This window comes from Artibeus jamaicensis, unplaced genomic scaffold (assembly GCF_021234435.1).
Source record: "Artibeus jamaicensis isolate MK-2021 breed Jamaican fruit bat unplaced genomic scaffold, CSHL_Jam_final contig_1132, whole genome shotgun sequence".
In the NCBI taxonomy this organism is placed as follows: domain Eukaryota; kingdom Metazoa; phylum Chordata; class Mammalia; order Chiroptera; family Phyllostomidae; genus Artibeus; species Artibeus jamaicensis.
Window position 1 is genome coordinate 7,471,790 of NW_026521221.1, and position 26,923 is coordinate 7,498,712.

Consider the following 26,923-nt stretch of genomic DNA (forward strand, 5'->3'; position numbering starts at 1 on the left):
GAAGAGGAAACAAGATGAGTGACTAGACCAGGGAAATACAACCAGGAACATTACCTCATCTGAAACTTGCAACTCTCAAAGGAAGCTGTTAATCTCCTCTGAGGGAAAGTATTTAATGGAATCATTTCTTAGATGAAGGGCCTGAACCCAGAAGTTTCTGTGGTCTGCCTCTCAAAGAATGAGAATGGGCTATGATCTTATCATAAAAGGTGCACATACCAGAAATGGGAGGAAGAACAATTTTATTTATAAGATAGATTGAGAACACTTAGAAACTAAATCACGTTAGGTACTATTAGATTCATTAACAATAGATCACAAGAGACAGCAGCAAGCATGGATGCAAAGAACAAGAACACATTCCAGCAAAACATAAATGGAAAATATAAAACTGTAACTTTACCTTTCGGCTATTGGTGAGAAACAGGTTACGAGCTGAAGCTTTCTGCTTGTTGGCCTAAAATATTTTTAAAAAGTATATTTAGGATTCCTTTTTGAGAAGAGATTATTAACTAACTCTCTTTTATTCAACTTGAGGGTTAAAAAATAAAGTATCAAATGAAACATATTCGAGATCCATTACTGACTCAAAAACTACACATAAACTTCCTAAAGCAGCATTCAGAATAAGAAGCTAGTGCTGTCACTGCCTCAGAGTATTCTGTACCCTTTTGGAAAGAATTTAAGTTATATTTAAAGTTTGAGGTGGGCTAGGAAAACATAACATCATATTCTAACCCTAAAATACATGGCTTTCTTGGGCCGATCTGCAAAGATGCTGAGACAGCAGGGCACTCACATACAAAAATTGTTAGAAGAAAGGTAAACTAGCCCCCAGGTAAGGGATTCTAGCCCCACCTCCAGCCAGGCCAAATCTGCTGCCATCGTTACTCAATTTCTGCCACCACTTAAGCATCATCTTTTACAACTAAAAACTCTGAGGTAGACCTAACACGAGATGACTCAGCAATGCCCCCCCCCCGCCCCCCCTCCCGCAGCTGCTTATTGTGTTACTTAAGTTAAAAAATCTCAATTAAAAAAAAAAATTTCCCGGCATTTCTTTTGTCATGGGACTGAAGAGGCTGAGCTGAGTGGCTCTCTGACTGTTAAGCAGCTCTCCCCCTCATTCTGAAGAAACAATGGGTTCAAAGTTACAGAGGTCATGGAAGCCACTTCTATAATTTTCCCAACCTAGACTGTCTGCTTAAGGAAATTTTAAGGCATTTTAACAAAAACTTTCTCTTACAAATTCTTAAGCAGCTATTACCAATTTAAAGAAAATAATCTCAAATATTTCCATTGAATTCCTTACCATAGGAAGGACATCACCTGAAATCTCTTCACCAGGTACAAACCATGTTTCCTCATAACTTTTCCCATCAAGAATTCTCAGACATAAACTCTCCCCCCAGATATACTTGTAAATTTCCAGAGGAAAAAACTAGGGATTGTACGATAGAGAAGAACCACCATACCAAGGCATTAAAGCTGTTATCACCAATATTAGGACAGATGTGTCATGTGCCCTCTGATGTGATACAAAAGAAGGACATATGCCTCCCCTGGTAATCCTGCGAAAAATGTGTAATTCAAATCTAATCGTAAGGTAACATTATACAAATCCAAATTCAGAAACATTCTGCAAAATAAATGACCTATTTTCTTCAAAAATAACGTTGCCCTGGCTGGTGTGGCTCCTACCTGTGAACCAGGTCACAGGTTCTATTCCCAGCCAGAGAACCTGGGTTGCAGCCCAGGTTCCCGAGTTGAGGGTGCTCAAGAGGCAACCAACTGATGTATCTCTGGCACACTGATGTTTCTCTTCCTCTTTCTACCTCCCTTCCCCACTCTCTAAAAAGTAAATAAAAAAATAAAATCTTAAAAAAAAAGCCACAATGAGATACCACTTTACACCAGTCAGGATGGCTATCATAAACAAAGCAACAAACAACAAATGTTGGAGAGGGTGTGGGGAAAAGGGGACCCTAGTTCACTGTTGGTGGGATTGCAGGCTGGTACAACCACTATGGAAAACTGTATGGAATTTTCTCAGAAAAATAAAAATCGACCTGCCTTTTGACCCAGCAATTCCACTGCTAGGATTATATCCTAAGATTCTTAAAACATCAATTTCAAAGAACCTATGCACCCCAATGTTCATAGCAGCACAATTTACAATAGCCAAGAGTTGGAAGCAACCTAGGTGCCCATCAGTAAATGAATGGATCAAAAAATTGTGGTACATATACACAATGGAATTCTATGCAGCAGAGAGAAAGAAGGAGCTACTACCCTTTGCAACAACATGGATGGAACTGGAAAACATTATGCTGAGTAAAATAGGCCAGGTGTTGAAAGACAAATATCATATGATCTCACCTTTACCAGGAAGCTAAACAACAAACAAGCAAGCAGAATAAAAACAAAAGACACTGAAATAGAGAATACGGGGACAGTGACCAGAGGGGAGAGGGAAGGGAATTTAAAAGGAAAAAAGGGGAGGGATTTGGAGAAACAAATAGGAAGGACACAAGGATAAGAACTAAGGGGAGTGGAAATGGAAGGGAGGTGGGAAGCACAGGGTGGGTTGGGCTGGGATGGGAGAAATAGAAAACTGTACTTGAAAAATAAGTAAATAAAATAAAAAAAGAAAAAGGAAAAAAAAGCAATGTCATGAAAGACGAAGGCTGGGAAATTGTTTCAGATTAAAGGAGATAGAGACTTGAAAACTAAAATGCAATACCTACGTTCTAGATTGGATCATGGATTGAATCAGTAAAGAGAAGAAGCTATGTAAAGGATATTATTGAGTCAATGATGAAATTTAAATATGGTCTGTGGATCATTTTTGTAACTGCACTGTGATTACATGTGACAAGATGTCCTTTTTCTTAGGAAATCATTGAACTATTGAATTATTAAGAGTGAGTTTAGCACGAAGGTTTCAAACCTTCAAAATGGGTGAGAAAAAAGTATACTTACGTAGAAAAGCAAATGAGACAACTACTAAATGAGTAAAGTACACCTGGCAGTTCCCTGCATTTTCTAGACTTCTATTTTTAAAAACTTTTTGTTTTAAACTAATTTTAGACTTACAGAAAATTTCCAAAAAATAGAACAGTTCCCTTACATTCCTCCCCCTGCTTTCCCTAATTTTAGCATCTTATATGATCGTAGTACAACTACTAAGATAAGAATTTAACACTCATAAAATATTAACTAAATCACAGGTCTTATTTGAATGTCAATAATTTTTCCACTAATATCCTTTTACTGTTCCAGGATCCCACACTGCACGTAGTTGTTCTTGTCCTTAGTCTCTTCCTGTATGTAACATTTCCTCACTCTTTCTCTTTCATGTCTTTGACACTTTTGAAAAGTATCAATCAGTTATTCTTTAGAACACCTCAAAATTTGTGGTTTTCTGATGACTGAAGTGACATTATACATTTTCGCAGAATTCCACAGAAATGAAATGTCATTCTTAGTGTATCACATCAAAGAGTTCAAAATTTATATTACTAGTGATGTTTACTTTGATCATTTGGTTGAAATGCATTCTGCCAGTTTTCACCACTATAGTCCTAGCTTTCCCTTTGTACTATAATACGTATTGTGGGGCAGATCATTTGAGTCTATGCCAATTGTTTCTCCTCTAACTTTTGCTCTCTAATTATTGCATTCATCTATTTTCTTTCTTCCTTCTATACTTACTAATTCAAGTTCTTCTGTAAGGAAGAATTGTTCCTTCTACCTTACTTTTTTGTTTATTCATTTAACAGTATGAATTCATAAATATTTATTTATTCTATGCATTAAAATCCAGAATTATTACAATATATTGTTTCTCAAATTATTCTAACTTTGGCCATGAACAACTAACTCATTACGGTTGGTTCCGAGTTCTTTTGACAAGCCCAGCATACCGCACTCCCTCCCACCTCAAAACAAGTGCCCGTCGTTTTTCGTTTTCTTTTTTTAAATTTTATTTGATTTTACTCATTATGCCATTACAGTTGTTCTATTTTCCCCCTTCATTCCCCTCCACCCTGCACCCCCCCACCCCCACCATTCCCCCCTTTAGTTTATGACCATGTGTCTCAAGTTCTTTAGATTCTATATTTCCCATACTATTCTTGCCCTCCCCCCTATGTATTTTCTACCTACCGTCTATACTACTTATTTTCTGTACCTTCTCCCCTCTTCTCCTTCTCCCACTCCCCTGTTGCTAACCCTCCATGAGATCTTCATTTCTATGTTTCTGCTCCTGATCTAGCTGTCCTTTTAGTTTGCTTTTGTTTTAGGTATGGTTCTTAATAACTGTTTGCTGTCCTTTCACTTCATATTTTTTATCATCTTTTTCTTAGATAAGTCCCTTATAACATTTCATATAATAAGGGCTTGGTGATGATGAACTCCTTGAACTTGACCTTATCTGAGAAGCACTTTACCTGTCCTTCCATTCTAAATGAAAGTTTTGCTGGACAGAGCAATCTTGGATGTAGGTCTTTGGATTTCATGACTTGGAATACCTCTTTCCAGCCCCTTCTTGCCTGTAAGGTCTCTTTTGAGAAATCAGCTGACAGTCTGATGGGAACTCCTTTGTAGGTGACTGTCCCCTTATCTCTTGCTGCTTGTAGGACTCTCTCCTTCATTTTAATCTTGGCTAATGTAATGATGATGTGCCTTGGTGTGTTTCTTCTTGGGTCCAACTTCTTTGGGACTCTCTGAGCTTCCTGGATTTCCTGGAAGTTTATTGCCTTTGCCAGATTGGGGAAATTCTCCTTTATTATTTGTTCAAATAAGTTTTCCACTGGTGGCTGTTCCTTTCCCCCTTCTGGTACCCCTATAATTCGTACGTTGGAGCGTTTAAAGATGTCCTGGAGGTTCCCAAGCCTCTCCTCATTTTTTTGAATTCTTGTTTCTTCATTCTTTTCTGGTTGGTCATATTTTTCTTCCTTCTGGTTCACTCCCTTGATCTGAGTCCCGGTTTCCTTTTTATCACTATTGGTTTCCTGTGTATTTCCCTTCATTTCAATCAGTTTAGCCTTCATATGTTCTTCTAATTTGTGACTAAAATCAACCAGTTCTGTAAGCATTCTGATCACCAGTGTTTTGAACTGTGCATCTGAAAGTTTTGTTATTTCTTCGTTGCTTAGAGTTATGGGCTCTGGGGCTTTGAGATCTTTTTGAGCCATTTTTGGTCTGTTCGCGTCCGTTAGGTATGAGGAGCGAAGCCTTAGGTGTTCACCAGAGCGGGGCCGCCAGGTCACTGGGTTGTGATGCTGTATGTGGGGGTGGGGTCAGAGCAGGGAAATGGTGACCCCCTCTGCTGCTTCCCACTGCTGGGGCCTGCTCGGTCCAGTCTCACTGCTCACTCCTTCGCAGCCCCATCGTTTTTCAAGCACTTCCTTACTTTCTTGCACCAGAAGATGTTTAAGGCACACACTGTATTAAATTACTGCTCCAGGAACTAGGAGCCCTAGTTCCTTTTATCAGAGAATAAAAGGTTTTTAGAAACCAAGGTCTGGGTGCTAGGTATACTAATTTTTATTGGGGTGTCACTGCTCCTAGGCCCTCTCAGTAAACAGAGCTAGGAAAAAAAAACATACTAATTCATACATACACACCCAACAATATTTCTTTATTTATCTATATGTACACAAAAAACCATATACTGATATCTGATTCCAACCAAACTTCACAGGCTTCATTTTAGCTTTTCACTTTCCTTTTCTTCACTTGTAACTTCTTTCTCCAACAGTGAGAAATACAATATATTTATTTGACTCCTTTCTCATCCCTGCTAGCCCATTCCCATCCCTTCCCTTTTTCTACCCTTTTCCTGCCTTGCCCCTATAAGGAATCAATCACTTTAATTCTGATTTATCCTTCAATTTATTTTGCATAAATAAACAGTTATTTGTGCATTTTCTGTATTTCCTTTTCTAATATGAAAGGTAAATACTCTAATACTTGTTCATGTTTTGTTTTTTTTTCACTTAACAGTAGGTTCTATAAATTCTTCATATCAGTTCAGAGAAGTCATCTTTATTCTTTTAACAGCAGCATAATAATCCACTATGTAGATCTACCATTGTTTAATTCAAGCCCCACATATGGCCATTTAGGCTGTTTCTATTATTTTGCAATCACAAATAATACTGCAGTGAATAACCAAAAACATTATGGTTCTTCTTGAGCCATAATGTTCTGCTCTGTTCGTGCCTGTTAGGTATGAGGAGCAGAGTCTTAGGTGTTCACCAGGGCGGGGCCACCCAGGTCACTGGTTTGTGACGCTGTATATGGGGGTGGGGTCAGAGAGGGACAATAGTGGTCAGAGAGGGACAATAGTGGTCCCCTCTGTTGCATCCTGACACTGGGGCCTGCGAGGTCCATCTCATTGCTCGCTCCTTTACCAGTTTATCTGCTCGCGAATGTGTGACCTCAGTCAGCCCTCAGTGGGTCCGCCACCTTGCGCCCTCAATGAGTCCGCCCGCTGCTACTCCACACCTGGGATCTGCCCACGGCTCCCTGTGCGCCTGGGTCGGTCCAGTGGATCTTTCCGGCCCGAACCCGCTCTGCTGCTGCCTCTGCCCCTCTTACTGGTTTGGCTGAAGGGTTCGTTGTTGTCAGACTTCCATATAGTTCAACTGTCTGTGATTTGGCTGTGTTTTCGTTGCTAAAACTTTGTTGTTTTTAAACTTGTTTGTGTGAGAAGGCACAGTGTTTCCACCTACGCCTCCATCTTGGCGAAGTCTTCTCTCTCCATTTTTAAGAACTATTTATTTTTAGTGATAACTGCCCTCAGACCATAGTATACAATGTAAATAATCTCCCCCAGTTTGCCAGCTGTTTGTTGTCATGTAAAATTTTATTTTGTGTAGTCAAATTTATCAATGTTTGCTTTTATTGCTCTTGAATGCTGAGTCACAGAAATTCTTTTCCTATGCTAAGGATAAATAGGAATGCAATTATTTTCTTCTAGTATTTGGACTGTTTAGTTTTTTTACACTGAGATCCATTTGGAGTATATGAGTGAGACACAGATCTAATTTTACTTTTTTGCGAAATAGATACGCTGTTGCCCTAGCACCACTTATTTTATTTTCCTTTTCACCGAATTTATTGGGGTGACACTGGTTAACAAAATTATACAGGTTTCAGGTGCACAATTCTACAACGCGTACACTGTACCATGTGTTCACCACCCCAAGTGTCCTTCCACCAACATTTACCCCTCACACCCTCCCTCATCTCCTCCCCTATGTAGCATTACTTATTAAAATAGCAGAAAGAATGCTTAAAGTTTTCTTGAATCATTCACCTTTTCTTCTAATGCCTATCATTATTCAGTAACACACAAATGTCTGAATTCTGTATTCTGTAAGAATTCTGTACAGAATTCTAAATTCTGTAAGAAACACATCTCAACAATTTTATTTTAGTTTCCTCATTATCACATATATATTTGCTGTCAACCTCCACTGATGTATGTAAGAAAACTGAGTTCCTTTCTCAATGAACACGGTATTGTTTGGCCAAGGAATATCACATAATTATTTGTATTGTGAATTCTGATTAAATTCTAGAAAACCAGTTAAGTGAAGCATTCTCTTAAGTACAACAGATGAGTTTCCTTTCTGAAGTGTCAAGATATTTAACTCTTCACTGTTCCTCTTACAAGGGCAGGTGGAGAAAACATTCTTGCCCTCACCTGTACTGAAGACACTCACTCACCTTTGGTAGTTCCTTTTTCACAATGCTGAGCCATACTTTCCTGCGACGAGCATTAAGCTGCTCAATGGATAAGTGCTTCTTCTTGATGCCAGGAGGAGGTGCATCATGAGAGAACTTGGCAAAGACTTTGGTCTGGTGGTGGCGACGAGGGGATTCTTCAGAGGAAAGTTCTTCATCCCTTCGCCTTTTTTTCTTCACTTTTTTCAACTTGGCTGCAAAGGAAATAGACTCTCAGGAGATTGCATTTCTTCCCTTCCACAGGAGACAGCAACAAAACAACCTCATCACTTTTAGAAAACTCAAGGTTCTTTCCTCATTCCACTTGAAGCTGGCAATGTTTATCCCTTTATCTGCTCAGGCCCATGAATATTCCAACAGAAAGATCTCAGTACCTTGGTAAAGAACACTGGATACTTACTCTGTTTACATCAAAGAGAAACACAGAATAAAAACAAAAAAACGGAATTTCTTCTGAACTCAAAAATAGAAAAGTTTATGAAGTATCATGGGCTCAAGTAATGGTCAAAACTAAGGAAACATTTCTAGTTGGTGGCAATGTAAGGTAACTAAAGAAAGAGAGAAAGAAAAATGCCTTGATTAAATGCATTAAATGACTTATGAAAAGAAAATTATACATGGAACCTGAGAGGGGAGGATGTGAAGAATGAGAAAACACAAAAATAAACAATGAGGATATGGAAGAAAGAAGGGGAAATGGCTGAAAAGAGTCTTTCTGAGCAGAGTTTATACCTTTAGGAGAATAAAATCTATACAGATAGTTTAACTTTCCCTTCCTACTTCCTTCCTGATTTCCAGCTGCTCAGAATTCATTAAGATAAAAATGACATATCCTGGGAAACATGCAAAAAATACTACAGAAGGTCATCAGGAGGTAATCTATTTTAAATCACCACATGTAGCAACAATGATAACTTATAGCAGACCCTTCAGGTTACTCCTCTTAGGCCCCTGTGCATAACCAACCTCTTCTACTCCCAGAGCATGTTAGACATTTGGAGTATATAGAAGAAAAAGGAATAAGCTCATTGGAATAAACCAGGAATCCATAATTCTTATGTCTTCATAATTCTAGAAAAGATCATAAAGCAAATATAAAATAAGGCTAATAATATTTACAACTAATTAGATGGGGGTGGGGGGTTTTTTTTTTAGATAAAGCAAATTCCTACTATACGGATTATGTTTAAGGATTATGGCCTCCCAAATGCATCAGGAGGCCATATGAAATCCTGAAAGTAAGAATGAGTAAATGTGGAAGGCAGATCAATGTGCTCACCTTTAAGTTTCTTTTCTTCCTTAAATTTCTTTTTTTTGGGTCCAAGCAGGTGACGTTGTTGCTCATAAAAAGGGTCATATGTGGAGAGCAGGCCTGCACTGTAGTACTGATATTGCTGCAACTGAAGCAGGCAGAGACAGTGATCCTTAGAAGGGCCTATGTGTGACCTATAGCATAGTCCAAATCATCTTTACCACAGAAAGCTGAGCCAGAGAAAAACCATAGTCCCTAAATACAGTGTTCTTTCCACAAAGAGACCAAGAGAGATTTATTTCCTAAACTTCAAATAAAAATGGATTCATTGGCTATGCACATGGTAAGTTCAGGAAATAAGGAAAACCATTCACGCTTCTGAATCTCCACCAGAATATTTACTTAGTCCTTACACACAGCATGGAGCAAAAGAAGGTTTACATTTGTTCATATGGAAAGTAATACAATAATTAATAAATAACAATATAAGAATAAAACTGTTCCATCTACTCACGACTGTAAACCTACTTTTGCCCCACACTGTATTTCAGAAATGCAATTCTTTGCAGTAAGATCTCCTCTTGAAATTCTTCAGCAACATATAAATCATATTTGTTACCAACAGGTCCTCAGATTTTCCAAGATTTCTGATCTAGCTGTTCTAGGTTACCATCTTATATTTGGTTCGAACAGACACCAGCCATCCGAATACTTCAATCTTACAAGTCTTTTCTCTCTTCATCTCCTTCTAAGGGAGTCTGACAATATTGTGAATAGTATCTCTGTTGCTAGAATTCTAACATATAAATATCAATTTTTCTTTCTGGGAAGTAGCTTATCCTTTCAAACATTTTATTTAAATTGACCTTCAAAGCTCTCATTATCCTGTCACATTTATTACTAATGGATAAATATAAATTAAAATCATGTAGTCCAGTGTCAAATCTCTTTTCCTGGATTATGGCCAAATGAATTGCCAAAGGAATGAAATTAGAAGAGTGAAACAGAAAACTATTACAAGGTCCTCTATCAAATGTCAAAATTAAATGAGCATTCATCAAGCTGTATACTTACAAATTAAGGTCAATAATACTTACAACTTCCCCTTTTTATGTTTTACTTCAATTTAAAAAAAAACATTTCAAGCACCAAGTATCTTAACACTGTACCTTAAGGAGGAACCCTCTGTCTTAATCAAAACAGTCAGATATCTTACTGTTTATTACTTCTACAGGCTAATATCCTTCAGCAAATTATTCATAGCTTTTTGAACTTTGGACCTTAACTAATTGCTGGAAAGTTTTTAGATTTTCGAATATGCTATTGCTCATGTGCAAAGCACTATACTTCTGTCAAAAATCAGGCAGCTTTGGTAACAGCACTCAAATAACTATCATCAGTCTAATGTTAGAATGTGAATAAAGGAAGGTTTTTTCAAGACAGGAATACTTCCAAAGAACAAATGTATTTAAAAAAAACAACACACTACATTTAAAATGAAGTAGCCTCTTTGGAAAATAGTCTGCCAGTTCCTTAAAAGGATAATTAAACACAAAGTTACCATATGACCCAGTAACCCAAGATAAATAAAAACACACGACCACACACAAAACACGTGAACTCAAATCTTCACGGCATCATTAATCATAATAGCCAAAAGTAAAAATAACTCACTATTCACAGCTATGATTCATAATAGCCAAAAAGTAAAAACAATCCAATTATTTCATCAACTCATGCCCATATAAATAAAATACAGTATGTCCAGTCAATGGAATGTTACTTGCAAATAAAAAGAAGCTAGGCATTGATATTTGAAGTCCATCCAGAAAAAGTCCGGCTAATGTTAATGAGAACAATTTGCACAATATTGATGTAACCTGGGAGCCAAGAAGTGACTGGAATGTGCATGAGTGAACAATGATGACTTCACTGTACTAGTTAGTGGGGGCAGTAGACACTCTTGAGTGAGCATGTGTGCTGTGTGGCTGTCTGCATGGAAAATGACTGAGTGAAACAATGAATGAATATTCATCATATTTTGTGTTAAGCTTGAACATTCTTCTGTAAAAACTACTCAGATGATTCAGAAGGCCACAGCTATGGGCAACTGGTGACTGGCAGCTTCATCATGACAATGAGGCCACTTAATGCATAGTATCTCCTACAGAGTTATTTGGCAAAACATCAAATCACCCAGGTGACTCAGCCCCCTACAACCCAGATTTGGTACCCTGTGACTTCTGGCTTTTCCTAAAACTAAAATCACATTTGAAAGGGAGGAAATTTCAGATAGTCTATGAGAGTCGGGATAATACAATGGGGAAGCTAATGACTGGGAGAACTGTGTGAGGTCCCAAGGTGCCTACTTTGAAGGGGACTGAAGCATGATTATCCTATGTACACTGTTTCTTGTACCTTGTATCTTCAATAAATGTCTCTTATTTTTCATATTACATGGTTGGACACCTTCTGGACACACCTTGGATGCTATAACATAAGTGAATCTTGAAAACATTATGCTAAGTGTAAGGAAATGAATACAAAGAACACATGTTTTTTCCATTTGTATGAAATATCTAGAATAGACACATTTATAGAAACAGATGGACTAATGACTGTCTGGAACTGAGAGAAAGGGAGAGAATAGGGGTCAACAACTAAGGGGAATGGGTTTTCTTTGTGCAGTAACAAAATAATCTGAATTAAATAGTGATAATAGTTACATAACTCTATGAATACACTGAATGGTACACCTTAGAAAGCTGAATTTTTTTTTTTAATTAAAGATTTTGTTTATTTTTTGAGGGAGGGGAAGGGAAGGAGAAACTTCGATGTGCGAGAGAAACACTGATGGGTTGCTCACTGTACAGCCACAACCAGGGACCTGGCCCACAACCCAGGCAAGCACTCTGACCAGAGATCAAACCAGTGACTTTCTGTCTGTGGTACAACATCCAAACCCTTAAGTGACACCAGCCAGGTCTAGAAGGCTTAATTTTTTTGTATGTGAAATGTATTTCAATAAAGCTGTTACTATAACAACTACTATCACCATCTAAATATAAAGTCAAAATAATGTATCTTCAATGACTACAAGCCCAAGGGTAATAATACCCAGCATGAGTGGTCTGATATGTTTCCTGAAACTCTCACCTCCTTGTCTTTACTGTATTTATTCTGGTGAAGTTTCTTATATTTGTGCAGCCGCAACATGTTATGAAGTTCTTCTCTGCTGAGATTGAGTTCTTCTTCCTCTTCTTCCTCCTCTTCCTCCTCCTCTTCCTCATTGTCTTCACTTTGAGAATCTGCCTCACTGGACTCATCACTTAGCAGAATGCTCTGAAAAAGGGAGGAAATGGAAATGGAACTTCTGCTATGAAGCAATTCCTTTTACCATGAAAGCATTTTTAAAAATGGAATTTACTGAGGTAACATTCATTAATAAAATTATACAGGATTCAGGTGTACAATTCTGTAACGCATCATCTGCATACTGTATTGTTCAACACCCTAAGACAATAGAACTATTTTTTTCCAGATTCCAAAACAATGACAAAAACAGATGAAGAACAGTCATTCCAGTTTCCCTTACACTATTCTCTGCCAATTCAACTGAAAAACAAAAGGATACCAATTAAACCCAGGAGGAACAAAGTAAAGAGCACTAAAACATGGAAAATGCTATAAACATCAATAAAGCTAGATTTTACTAAGTATTTACACTATACATAAGATAATTTAACTAAATATCGAATACCAAAGCAAAAAAAAAAAAACAACTGTGATGGCGAATAAACAATTCCCAAATCCATTGATGACTGTGTAAACAAAATGTGGTAGTATATAAATAATGAAATATTATTCATCAGTAAAAAGGAATAAAGTACTGATATGTGGCACATCATTAATGAACTTTGAAAATATTATGCTGAATGAAAGAAGCCAGAAACAAAAGGCAACATATTACATGATTCTGTTTATATGAAATGTCCAGAAGAGGCAAGTCCAAAGAGACAGAAAACAGATCAGTGGTTGCCAGAGGCTGAGGATGTAGAGAATGGGAAGTGACTGCTAATAAGTACAGGTTTCCTTCTGGAGTGATGAAAATGCTTTGGAAACAGAGAGTGATGATGGATACACAAAACTTTATTAATACACTAGAAATTACTAAATGACACACTTTAAAAGGGTAGATTTTATGGCATATGAATTTTATCTTAATTTCTTAAAATGTGATGACTAAAAAAAGATTTCTGCATTTCCAAATGCTTGAAGTCTCACTGATATGAAGCAAACCTGGCCTTTTACACATGAGTTTTTTTAAAGAGCCTAGATATAATAATAAAGGAATACCTTTAAATTACTTTCCACTCTTCACAAGAAAAGTATGAAATAGAGAAATAATTATTTTCAATAGAAGAAATGCTACCCTTAACTCAGTTTAGCCAATGACAGTAAGCTTGTGAGAGTGTTAACCAGATTGTGCCACTCTTGCTTATAAAGACTCCAATGGCTTACCACTGTAAAAAGAGTAAAATACAAATTCCCTGACATAGTGCACAAAGGCCCTCAGTGATCAGGCTCTGTAACCTTATTTTTCTGCCACCCCCTCACTCCCTGTCTTCTAGCCATTGCAGCATTCTTTCTCCCCCAAACATACTGACTTGCTTCCTTTCTCAGAACTTTTGCAGTTATTCCTTTTTGTTATTTTAAAAATATATTTTATTGGTTATGCTATTAGTTGTCCCGACTTCCTCCTTTTTGCCCCCCTCTGCCTAGCACCCCCCTTCCCTCTAGCAATCCCCCTCCTTAGTTCATGTCCATGGGTCATGCATATAAGTTCTTTGGCGTCACATTTCCTACACTATTCTTAACATCCTCCTGTCTAGTTTGTACCTAAAGATTTATGCTTCTTAATCCCTGCATCTTTCCCCCATTTTCCACCTTCCCCCTCTCAGCTGACAACCCTCCAAATGATCTCCATATCTATGATTTGGTTTCTGTTCTGCTTGTTTGCCTGGTTTGTTTTTTAGATTGAGTTGTTGACAGTTGTGAATTTGTTGCCATTTTAATGTTCCAAGTTTTTTGGGGAAGTTTTGGAAGTTTTTTTGTTTTTAGTCCCTTTAACATTAATACAATAATGGCTTGGTGATGACAAACTCCTTTAGCTTTCTTTACCTTGTCTGGGAAACACTATCTGCCCTTCCATTCTGACAGCTTGCTGGACAAATTGTAGATCCTTGCTTTTCATCACTTTGAATACTTCTTGCCAGTCCCTTCTTGCCTGCAGTTTCTTTTGAGAAATCAGCTGACAGTCTGATGGTAACTCCTGTGTAGGTAACTCTCTGCTCTTCTCTGGATGCTTGTAAGATTCTCTTTATCTGTAACCCTTGGCATTTTAATTATTACGTTTTTTGGTGTAGTCTTAAGTCCAACTTGTTTGGGACTCTCTGTGCTTTCTAGACTTGTATATCTATTTCCTTCACCAAATTAGGTAAGTTATTTTCCATTGTTTTTTCAAGTAGGTTTTCAATTTCTTGCTCTTCCTCTTCTTCTGGCATCCCTATGATTAGGATGTTGGTACATATGGAGATGTCCCAGGAGTTCTTATTCTGTCCCCATTTTTAATTTTTTCCTTGCTGTTCTCATTGAATGCCTTTCTCTTCCATATGTTCCAGAATGTTGATTTCTCAGTTTCAGATTTCTCCTCCACTGTTGTTGGTTCCCTGTAGACTTTTATTTCACTAATGTAACCTTCACTTCTGTTTGGGTCTTTTTATATGCTGCTGCCAACCTCAATGAGTTATTTGAGCATCCTGATAACCAGTGTTTTGAACTCCGCATCTAATAGGTTGGTTATCTCTGTTTCATTTTGTTCTTTTACTGGAGTTTTCATCTGTTCTTTCACTTGGGCCAGATTTGTCTCCTCAATTTGACAGCCTCACTGTGTTTTTGTGTATTAGGTAGAGTTGCTTTAACTCCCTGTCTTAGTAACATGACCTACTGTAGAAAAGCAGACCTGCAAATTGCATGGGGTGGAGTCATAGGTGATTGCCAGGGTGGGGCAACCCGTTTCACCACCTTATGGCTCTGTGTGAGGAGAGGTCTTAGAGAGGAGACAATGCCACTATCCGGCTTCTGGAGATTTGCCCAGGAGAAAGCTGTTTCCTGGCAGTTGCCCTGTTTCCAGTCACTTTACTTTCTTCCTATATGCCATTTTGTACCCTTCCAGCTGTTACCCTGGTGCTGAATCCCAGAGGGAATGGGTCTATGTAACTCTTCTATCCGTGAAGGCCCTCCAAGTCTCCTAATAATCCCGCAGTCTCTTCTGCCACCACAACCCTCACTAGTTTTTACAGCCGTAACTTATGGGGATTTATCTTCCTGATACTGGAACCCTGAGCTACTGGTTGTCTGGTTTGGGGCTGGCCCCTCACTCCCAAAGTAACCCTCCCAATTTTTATTCACCACACATGAATGTAGGACTGTGGCTCCATGCTTCTCCGCCTCTATGTCTCTGCCCCTCCTACTCATCTGGATGAATGTGGCTTCTTTAAATCCTTGGTTGTCGGACATCCATACAGCTCAATTTTCTGATGAGTCTGGGTGATATTTGTTTTGTAGTCTAGTTACGATTTTTGCCATAGTTGTGCAAAGAAGTGAAGCTTGTTTACCCACGCCTCGATCTTGACCAGAAATCTCCTCCCAGTTATTCATTGTGATTGAAATGTGCACATCTGAAACTTTCACATATGTTTCTCTGATCATTCAGAAATCAGTTGAAATGTTTCTTTAAAGTCATATTTATTTATTCATTTATAGGCTTACTCACTGGCTTTCTCCATTAGATTATAAACTCCACAGGGCATGAATCCTGTCTATGTACAACAGTATCTGGCTCATAGGACATGCTCAATCAATATTTGGTGAATGAAAAAACTACTCAAGGACTAGTGAAAAGTAGATTAAATATCCCAATTACAATGTGAGCCAGTGAGGGCAAGGATCTTATCTAATATATACTTACACTCCCTTTATCCACAGTGCTTTTGTACTCAACAGTGTTTACTAAAATGAACTTCACTGGGTCTTCTATATTCCTCTCTATAATCTCTTTAAAAAACCACACCCAGAGTAAAAACTCATCTCTAAAGAAATCCCTGCCAATGTGTCAGAATGCATCAATATCTTTCCCTTTTATTTGTAGTTAGTAGGTTATTCGAATTCTAAACATTCCATCTTCTCTTACCTTTAGCCACTTCCTGCTTTTCTTCAATTTAGAGAAGTTATATAAATTTCCTTTGTCAGATTTGGATTCTGTGTAAAGAAAAAAAATAATAAATGAATGAGTAAGTCTAGGTGGTGTGCCTCAGTGGACTGAGCACTGGCCTACAGGTTGAACTGATAGACTGTTGGTTTGATTCCTGGTCAGAGTACATGCCTGGGTTATAGGCCAGGTCCCCAGTTAGGGGTATGTGAGAGGGAACTGATCAATGTATCTCTCACGTGTTGATGTTTCTCTCCCTTTCTTTCTCCCTCCCCCTCTCTAAAAAAATAAATAATCCTGAAAGAAAGATAGGAAGAAAGGAGAGGAGAAAGGAGAAAGAAGAGGAGAGGAAAAGAAAGGAAAGGGAAAAAAAAGAAAAGAAAAGAAAGAACTACCCCAATAGAACTGATAGTCTGAAGAGGGATCTCATGCCACACTGACCTGACTGTAGAACTCCATTCAGTGAGTATGTGTTTAACATTCCAGAATTGCTTGCTCCAGAAGATTCACCAAGGAAAGAATTTGGAGGTTCTTCCTTAACTTGTATTAAGGGATCCCCAGACTGGGGCAATAAAGGATTACTGTCATCCAGTCCATCTTCACTTTCATCACTATAAATTGAAGAATGGTGAATCCATAATCAGAGCTGATCCAGCAAAATATTATAATTTATGCTTAAGACTGAACATTTTAGCCCTAGCTTCAGATGGTTGGAATACTCTCCCATAAACAGGCCATAGGTTTGATTCCCAGTCAAGGCGCATACAGTCCCTAGGATTCAGTCCCCAGTCAGGCTGCGTATGAGAGGCAAACACCCAATATTTCTCTCTCAAACCGATGCTTCTCTCCCTATCTTCCTCCCTCCCTTACCCTCTTTCTAATATCAGTACGCATATCCTTGGGTGAGGTTAAGGAAAAAAAAAAAGACGGAACACTTTACAGAAGAAACTGATCCTTTGAGTAAGTTCAGTATGTTTTATTTGAAAGAACATCAAACATGCTAAAACTCATAAATTATTTTAATTCTAAAATCTACAGCAATAATGGAAATCAGAAATACAACTGAAAATCATAGTGGGAAGATGGATTAGCCTACCTAGAAATATTCCTGTTGAAGATGGCTGATGTTTGTCGCAAGAAATGGTCCAACCGGAGGGCCCTCTCCAGGTACTGAAGGTAGAGGGGCTTTGCCAGCTCAGTGCAGCCGCCATCGTCCCCGGCACCCAACTCTGAGGCCATAGAACAAATCTGTCTTCATGCACAAGGGTTTCCGACTACACGGCTGCAGGATGAAGACAGGTAGTTAAAGATGAAATACTATTATTCTCTTTTTAGTTTGAATGCTTGTTTTCAGCGTGAAAAGAAATCAGACCTACTCTGGAGCAAGATTATAATAAAGCTCATGATAGGCACTGCCTTCTAATGCAAAGACAAAAATTAAAAGGATAAGAACATCAAAATGCAGAAAAATTGTCATATGTCTCAATGGCAATTCATATACATGAATTGAAATAGCACCTTAAAATTTACACCCATTTCTTTTGCCCTATGATTAAAAGCCACTCACGTTAACCCAAATCTACACAAGCTAATTGCTATACACCTCACAGAAGAGCTTTACCACATTGTTCTTAGAATCACCCTCAAAACAGCTGCTCCATTTTTTCATTTTGTATTTGTACATATGTGTGAGGTATTCCATTTACAAGAGATTAGATATACTGGCAGAGTATTTTATAATCCCTTGTAAAACATGCCAAAAGTATAGAAGTAACACAGAAAACTGGAGCAAAAAGAATAAAAGTGAGAATAAAACACATGTATAGCCTGACCATTCATTCTCTTTATTATTTTAAATTGTGACAATGTCAGAGTCAGAATATCTTCATTAGAGAAATAATCAGCACAACAATTTTCCATCTTTCATGTAATATTTTCTGTCTTATCTTACTCTGTTATCTTTAAAAACTTAAGAAGTTTGCCCTGGCTAGTGTGACTCAGTGGGCTGAGTGCTGGCCTGTAAACCAAAGAATCACCGGTTAGATTCCCAGTCTATAGCACATGTCTGTGTTGCAGACCATATCCCTAGTAGGGGATGCACAAGAAGCAACCACACATTGATGTTTTCTCCCTCTCTTTCTCCTTCCTTTCCCCTTTAAAAGTAAATAAATTAAAACCTTTTAAAAAATTAAGAAGTTAACCCAGGATTAGATCATGAGAATACATAGAAAGGGCAATTAGATCACCATGTGACATACAATGAGGACTTAGTAAGTGGTGAATGCTGTTTTAGTACTTCATAATCTATCAAACTATGGTATAAGCTTTAAAGAAAACCACAATATCTTGAGACTTCCACCAAGATGGAGGCGTAGGTGGGAACACTGTGCCTTCGCACACAACCAAATTTAAAAACAACCAAGTTTTAAAAACAAAAATGCAGCCAAACCACAGAAAATTTAACTATACAGAAGTCTGACAACGATGAACCCTTCAGCCAAACCGGTAAGAGGGGGAGAGCCAGGAGCAGAGCGGGGTCAGGCAGTAAAGATCCACCAGACCAACCCGGGCACTTGAGCCAGGTGCACAGGCAGCCGTGGGTGGATCCCAGGTGTGGAGTAGCGGGTGGACCCACTGAGGGCTGACTGAGGTCACACATTTGTGCGCAGATAAACCAGTAAAAGAGCAAGCAGTGAGACGGACTGCACAGGTACCAGCAGCGGGAAGCGGCACAGGGGACCGCCACTGTCCCTCTCTGACCCCACCCCCACATACAGCATCACAACCAGCGACCTGGGTAGCCCCGCCCTGGTGAACAACTAAGGCTCCGCTCCTCATACATAACGGGCACGAAACAGATCAAAACATGGCTCAAGAACAACTGAGAGCCCCAGAGCCAATAAATCTAATTGACCAAAAAATAGCCGAACTTTAAGATGCACAGTTCAAAACACTGGTGATCAGGATGCTCACAGAACTGGTTGATTTTAGTTGCAAATTAGAGGAACATATGAAGGCTAAACTAATTGAAATGAAAGGAAATGCACAGGAAACCAATAGTGATGAAAAGGAAACTGGGACTCAAATTAAGGGAGAGAACCAGAAGGAAGAAAAAAATGACCAAACAGAAAAATATGAAGAAACAAGAACTCAAAAAAATGAGGAGAGGCATAGGAACCTCCAGGACATCTTTAAACACTCCAACATCTGAAATATAGGGGTACCAGAAGGGGAAGAGGAACAGCCACCAGTGGAAAACTTATCTGAACAAATAATCAAGGAGAATTTCCCCAATCTGGCAAAGGCAGAAGACTTCCAGGAAGCTCAGAGAGTCCCAAAGAAGTTGGACCCAAGAAGAAACACACCAAGGCACATCATCATTACATTAGCCAAGAATGAAATGAAGGAGAGAATCCTACAAGCAGCAAGAGATGAAGGGACAGTCACCTACAAAGGAGTTCCCATCAGACTGTCAGCTGATTTCTCAAAAGAGACCTTACAGGCAAGAAGGGGCTGGAAAGAAGTATTCCAAGTCATGAAATCCAAAGACCTACAACCAAGATTGCTCTATCCAGCAAAGCTTTCATTTAGAATGGAAGGGCAGATAAAGTGCTTCTCAGATAAGGTCAAGTTCAAGGAGTTCATCATCACCAAGCCCTTATTATATGAAATGTTATAAGGGACTTATCTAAGAAAAAGAAGATAAAAAAGATGAACAGTGAAGGACAGCAAACTCACAGTTATTACAACCATACCTAAAACAAAAGCAAACTAAAAGGACAGGTAGATCAGGAGTGAACCATAGAAATGAAGATCTCATGGAGGGTTAGCAACAGGGGAGTGGGAGAAGGAAAAGGGGGAGAAGGTACAGAAAATAAGTAGCACAGAAAGTAGGTAGAAAATAGATAGAGGGGAGGGCAAGAATAGTAGGGGAAATACAGAATCTAAAGAACTTGAGACACATGGCCATAAACTAAAGGGGGAATGGTGGGGGAGGGAGTGTGCAGGGTGGAGGGGAATGAAGGGGGAAAATAGAACAACTGTAATGGCATAATCAATAAATATATTTTTAAAAAAAAAAGAAAATCGCAATATCTTTACCTTGAGTTACCTTCTTTTTATCATAGTTTTTAAATTTTGCTAATATAATCTTTCTACTTATAGAAATGTTAGAAACTCCCCCACACTTAATCTATAAATTTAACACAATCCTTATCAAAATCTCAGTAGGCTGCTGTTTCTCCCCCCCAAAATTGACAAGCTGATTCTTAAAATTTATATGGAAACACAAAGAAACCAGAATGGCTAAAATAATGTTTTAAAAGAATAGGGTTAGATGATTTACACTCCTGATTTTAAAACATATTAAGGCCCTGGCTGGTGTGGCTCAGTGGATTGAGCGACGGCCTGCGCACTGAAAGGTTGCTTGCTGAATTCCTCTTCAGGACACATGCTGGTGGTGGGTGTGCAAGAGGCAACAGATTGATGTTTTTCTGACACGTCAGTGTTTCTCTTCCTCTCTTTCTCCCTCCCTTCCCTTTTCTCTAAAAATAAGTAAAATCTAAAAAAATATATTAAGCTATAGTAATCAGACCACTGCGGTACTAGAATAAGGATAACTACATAAACCAATAAAACATACCTAAGGATCCACAACAAACTCTTACATAATGTCAGTTTTTTTTATTTCATTTTTAAATTAAAAAAAAAAGTTTTTCAATTATAGTTGACATTCAGTACTCTTGTTAGTCGCAGGTATGCAGCACAGAAGTTAGGCACTTAAATAACTTACAAAGTAACACTCCCATAAGTGTAATACCAACCTAACAGCACACAGAGTTTTTACAATATTATTGCCTCTATCCCCTATATATACTTTATATTCCTGTGACTATTCTGAAACTGCCAATTTGTACTTACCTTCACCTTAACCCCACTCCCATCTGGCAACCATGAGTCTGTTCTCTGTATGAGTTTGTCCCTCTTTGGTTTGTTCACTTGTTTTTTTTAGATTTTATATATAAGTGCAATCACATGGCATTCGTCTTTCTAGTTCACTAAGCATAATATGCTCTAGGTCTATCCATGCTGTCACAAATGGTAAGATTTCATAACTTTTTATGGTCAAATAATATTCTATTATATACATGTCCCAACTCTTCTATATCCAATCACCTAATGGACACTTGGGTTGCTTTCACACCTTGGCTACTGTAAAGAATGTTGCAATGAACAGGAATGCATGTATCTTTTTGACATAGTGTTTTCAATTTCTTCAGATAAACACCCAGAAGTGGGATTTCTGGGTCATACAGTATCGCTATTTTTAATTTTTTGAAGAGCCTCCATACAGTTTTCCACAGTGGCTGCACCAATTTGCAATCCCACCAACTGTGCACGAGGGTTCCCTTTTCTCGTCGACATCCTCACCAACATTTGTCACTTGTTCTTTATTGATGACAACCATTCTGACAAGTGTGAGGTGACATCTCACTGTGGTTTTAATTTGCATTTCTCTGATGCTTAGTGACACCGAGCATCTTTTCATGTCTATCGGCTATCTGTATGTTCTCTATAAAGAATGTCTATTCAGCCTCTGTGCCCATTTACATCAGACTGTTATTTTGGGGAGGTGTTATGTTATATGAGTTCTTTACATATTTGGGATATTAACCTCTATGTCTCATTAGCAAATATCCGCTCCCATTCAGTGGGTTGTGTTTTGTTTTGTTGATAGTTTACTTTGCTATGCAAAAACTTTTTAGTTTGCTGTAGTCACATTTGTTTAGCCTTTGTTTCCCTTGACTGAAGAGATCAAGTTTAATGCCTGTGTTTCCTTCTAGGAGTTTTACGGTTTTGGGTCTTACATTTAAATCTTTAATCCATTTTGAGTTTAGTCTTGTATGTGGTACAGGAGAGTAGTCTAGTTTCACTTTTTTTTAAATTAATCTGTTCAGTTTTCCCAACATCATTTATTAAAGAAATTATCTTTACTCCACTGTATATTGTCTCCTTTATCCTACCTTAATTGACCACTTAGGCATGGATTTATTTCTGGGCTCTCTATTTTGTTAGTCATTTGTGTGTCTTTTTTAATGCCAGTACTATGCTGTTTTAGTTACTAGAGTCTTGTAGTTTGGTTTGATATCAGGTCATATGACACTTCCAAACTCTGCTCTTTCTCAAGACTGCTGTGGCTATTTTAGGGGGTCATTTGTTGTTCCACCTAAGTTTTAGGATTATTTGTTCTAGTTCTGTGAAAAATGCTATTGATATTTTGATAGGTATTGCATTGACACTATACACTGCTTTGGGTAAGTATGGACATTTAAGGATGTTAATTCTTCCTATCTATGAGTACAGTATACTCGTATGCTTCCATTTATTTGTATCTTCTTTAATTTATTCCTTCAATGTCATAATTTTTTAAGTACAGGTCTTTTACCACCCCGGTTAAATTTATTAAATGTATTTTATTTTTTGATGCAATTATAAATAGGACTGTTTGCTTAATTTCTCTAATAGTTCTTTATTGGTGTATAAAAAGGCAACTAATTTCTGGCTCTGATTGGGTGGCTTAGTTGTCTAGAGCATCATCCCATACACCAAAAGGCAGTGAGTTCAACCTCCAGTCAGGTCATGTATGAGAGGCAACCGATCGATAGTTCTCCAGCACATCAATGTGTCTCTCCTATTTCTCTCTCCCTTCCCTTCTCTCTAAGAATAATAAATAAAATCTTTAAAAAATAAAATAAAAAGCTTCCCAGACAAAAAATAAAGCTACAGGTGTTCACTGCTAAGAAATCAGTATTGCAAGAAATGTTACAAGGCCTATTTGAAGGTGTTAAAAAGAAATAAAAAGAGGGCCATAGGTATAAAGAATAAAATGGCAATAAATATAATAACCTATCAAATATAATAACCTTAAATGTAAATGGATTAAAAGGTCTAAAACAAAAACAGTAGCTGAACAGATCAGAAAACATGACCCATATATATATACTTTCTATAAGAGACCCACCTCAGAACAAAAGATATACATAGACTGGAAGTGATAAAAAAAAATTTCACACAAATGGAAACAAAAAAAGCTAAAGTAGCAATAATATCAGACAAAGAAGACTTCAAAACAAAGGCCATGAAAAGAGACAAAGATTACTACATAATACTAAAAGGATTGATCCAACAAGAAATTATAACCCCTGTAAACACAGAAGCACCTTAATATATAAAGAAAATCCTGGTGGACATTAAGGGAGAGATCAACAGCAATGTAGTCATAGTGGGGATTTTAAAGACCCACTGACAACAATGGATATAGATCCTCCAAACAAAAAAATCAACAAGGCAACAGCAACCTTAAATAATACACTTGATTGAATGGATTTAATTGATATTTACATTTTATCCCAAAGCAGAATATACATCCTTCTAAAGTACACATGGAAATAGACTGACAGCTGTAAGAGGGGAGGGCGTAGGTATGGACTGATTGAAAGAAGGTGAAGGGATTAGTCAAAGAACATATATGAATGAAACACGGACAACAGTCTGGGGATTAACTATGGAAGTGGAGTGCAGGCTGGGTGGAAGGGGATGAAGGGGGAAAATGGGACATCAATAATAGCATAAACAATAAAACATCAAAATGAAAAAATAAAACAGAGTGCACATGGAACATTGTCAAAGAGAGACCATATGTTAGGGCATGTAAGTCTTAAAAAATCATATTAAGCATCTTTCTCTGACCACAATGGTATGAAACTAGGTATCAATTACAATAAAAAAAAACCCCTGAAAAACATCCAAACACAGAGGCTAAATAACATGTTATTAAATAATAAATGGGTTAACAATGAGATAAAGAACCAAAAGTTACCTGGAAATAAAAATTAACACACAAGAACCCAAATCTATGGTATATGGCAAAAGCCATCCTGAGAAGACAGTTCATAGCATTAGAGGCCTACCTCAAGAAGCAAAAAACAACAACGAAAAAAACAACCCAAACAAAAAAAACCCTCAAAAAAATAATATAACTCTATACCTAAGAGAACTAAAAAAAAAACAACAACAAAGCCCAGACTAAGTGGAAGGAAGGAAATATAAAAGATTAGAGCAGAAATAAATGACACAGAGACTACCAAAACCAAACTAAACCAAACCAAACACTATGAAGGTCAATGAAACCAAGATCTGGTTCTTTGAAAAGATATACAAAATAAATGAACCTTTAATAAGACTCATCAAGAGAGAGAAGACCCACATAAATAAAATCAGAAATGAAAGAGAAGTTAACTAACAACACAGAAATACAAAGGATTGTAAGAAAATACTGTGAACAACTATGTGACAACAAATTGGACAACATGGATGAAATGGATCTATTACTAGAAATATACAGTCTTCCAAAACTGAATCAGAAAGAATCAGAAAACCTGAAAAGACCAATCACAATTTATGAAAATGAAGCAATAATCAAGAAACTCCCTGCAAATAAAAATTCACAGGCGAATTTTACCAAACATTCAAAGAACACATATCCTACCCAAACTATTTAAAAAACTTCAAGTGGAGGGAAGACTTCCAAGCTCTTTTTACAAGACCAGCATTATTCTAATTCTAAAACCAGATAAAGACACTACAAAGGAAGAAAACTATAGGCTAATATCCCTGATAGCGGTAGATGCTAAAATCCTCAACAAAATATTAGCAAACTGGATTCAGCAATACATTAAAAAGATCATATACCACAATCAAGTGGGATTTATTCCTGGAATGCAAGATTGGTACAAAATTCACAAATCGATAAATGCGATACATCACATAAATAAAATGAAGGATAACATTCCCGTGATCATATAAATAGATGCAGAAAGAGCATTTATCAAATGCATTTGGTAAATGTTCTTTCCATAAATGCTCAGCATCCATTTATGATATAAAAAGAAAAACACAGCAAAGCGAGAATACAAGAATTATACCTCACATAATAAAGGCCATATAATGACAAACCTACAGCCAACATAATACTAAATGGGCAAAAACTAAAAATCTTTTCCTTAAGATCAGTAACAAGATGGGAATGTTTGCTTTCATCACTTGTTCAACACACTAATGGAAGTTCTAGCCACACCAATCAGACAAGAAGATATAAAGTCATATAAGTTGGAAAGGAGGAAATAAAGCTGTCATTATTCACATATGATATGATATTGTACAAAATTCCCCCTAACAGATACCACTAAAAAACCACTAGGTCTAATAAATGAATTCAGCAAAGTAGCATATTACAAAATTAATATTCAGAAATTTATAACATTTTTATATACCAATAATGACCTGTCAGAAAGAGAAATTAAGAAAACGATCCAATTTACTATTACGACCAAAACAAATAAATAAATAAGGTACCTATGCACTACATGTGATCTTAGCCAAAAGGCCAAGAAGCAATGAAAATAAGGTACTTAGAAATAAATATAACCAAGGAGGTAGAATACCTGTTACTCGGAAAATTTTAAGATACTAAAGGAAAAAAAATGAGAAAGCTACAAATAGTGAAAGCATATACTGTGTTCATGGCTAGGAAAAATTACATTTATTCGAATATGCATACTACCCAAAGTAATCTAGACTCAACACAACTCCTATTAAAATACCAATGGCATATCTCAAATATACAATAATCCAAAGATTTATTATATGGCACCACAGAAGACCGCTGTCTCAGAAATATCACACTTCCTAATATCAAACTATACTACAAGGCCATAGTAATTAAAACAGCATGGTATTGGCAAAAGAATGGACATACAGATCAATGGAACAGAAATAAACCTACACCTTTACAGTCACTATTTGACAAAAGCAGCAAGAACATACAATGAATGGGGTTAGACAGAATCTTCATAAATGGTATTGGAAAAATTAGACAGATAGATGCAGAAAAATGAAATTAGACCACCAATTTACACCATACATGGGAATAAACTCAAAATGGATTAATAACTTCAATGTGACTTGTGAAACCATTAAATTGCTTTACGAAAAACACAGTAAAATTTCAGATATTTCTTGTAGCAATATTTTTGCTCATGTATCTCCTCGGGCAAGAGAAACAAATAAAACAACAACAAAACCTGGAACTACATCAGACTGAAAAGCTTTTGCATTCAAAAGAAATCATCAACAAAATGAAAAGGAAATCCACTGCATGGGAGAACATATTTGCCAATGATACTTCTGATAAGAGGTTGATTTCCAAAATATATGAAGAACTTATAGAATTCAACACCAAGAAGACAAACAATCCAATAAAAAAAATGGACAAAGGATCTGCACAGACACTTCTCCAAAGAGGACATACAGATGGCCAACAGACATGAAAAAATGCTCGATGTCACTAATCACCAGAGATGCAAATTAAAACCACAATGAGATATCACCTCATACTTGTCACATTGGTTATCATCAATAAATCAACAAACAACAAGTATTTGAGAGGATGTGGAGAAAAGGGAACCCTAGTTCACTGCTGGTGGGAATGTAAACTGTTGCAGCGACTGTGGAAAACAGTATGGAGTTTCCTCAAAAAATTAAAAGTGGAACTACCCTTTGATCCTGTGATTGCACTTCTGGGA

The 26,923-nt window shown here is 37.3% G+C and overlaps 1 protein-coding gene across 1 annotated transcript in view; it reads right to left on the reverse strand.

The window, feature by feature from the left end:
• INO80 (INO80 complex ATPase subunit) overlaps positions 1-26,923 on the reverse strand; it is a 138,342-nt gene that overhangs the window by 89,283 nt on the left and 22,136 nt on the right. The window contains exons 2-8 of the mRNA XM_037161669.2: positions 17,377-17,562; positions 16,722-16,891; positions 16,263-16,330; positions 12,167-12,352; positions 9,038-9,158; positions 7,741-7,952; positions 404-457 (exon numbers count right to left, since the gene is read on the reverse strand). Of these exons, the coding sequence (XP_037017564.2) occupies positions 404-457; positions 7,741-7,952; positions 9,038-9,158; positions 12,167-12,352; positions 16,263-16,330; positions 16,722-16,891; positions 17,377-17,519 (954 nt within the window). The 5' untranslated portion in view covers positions 17,520-17,562. The remainder of the gene's footprint in view (positions 1-403; positions 458-7,740; positions 7,953-9,037; positions 9,159-12,166; positions 12,353-16,262; positions 16,331-16,721; positions 16,892-17,376; positions 17,563-26,923) is intronic.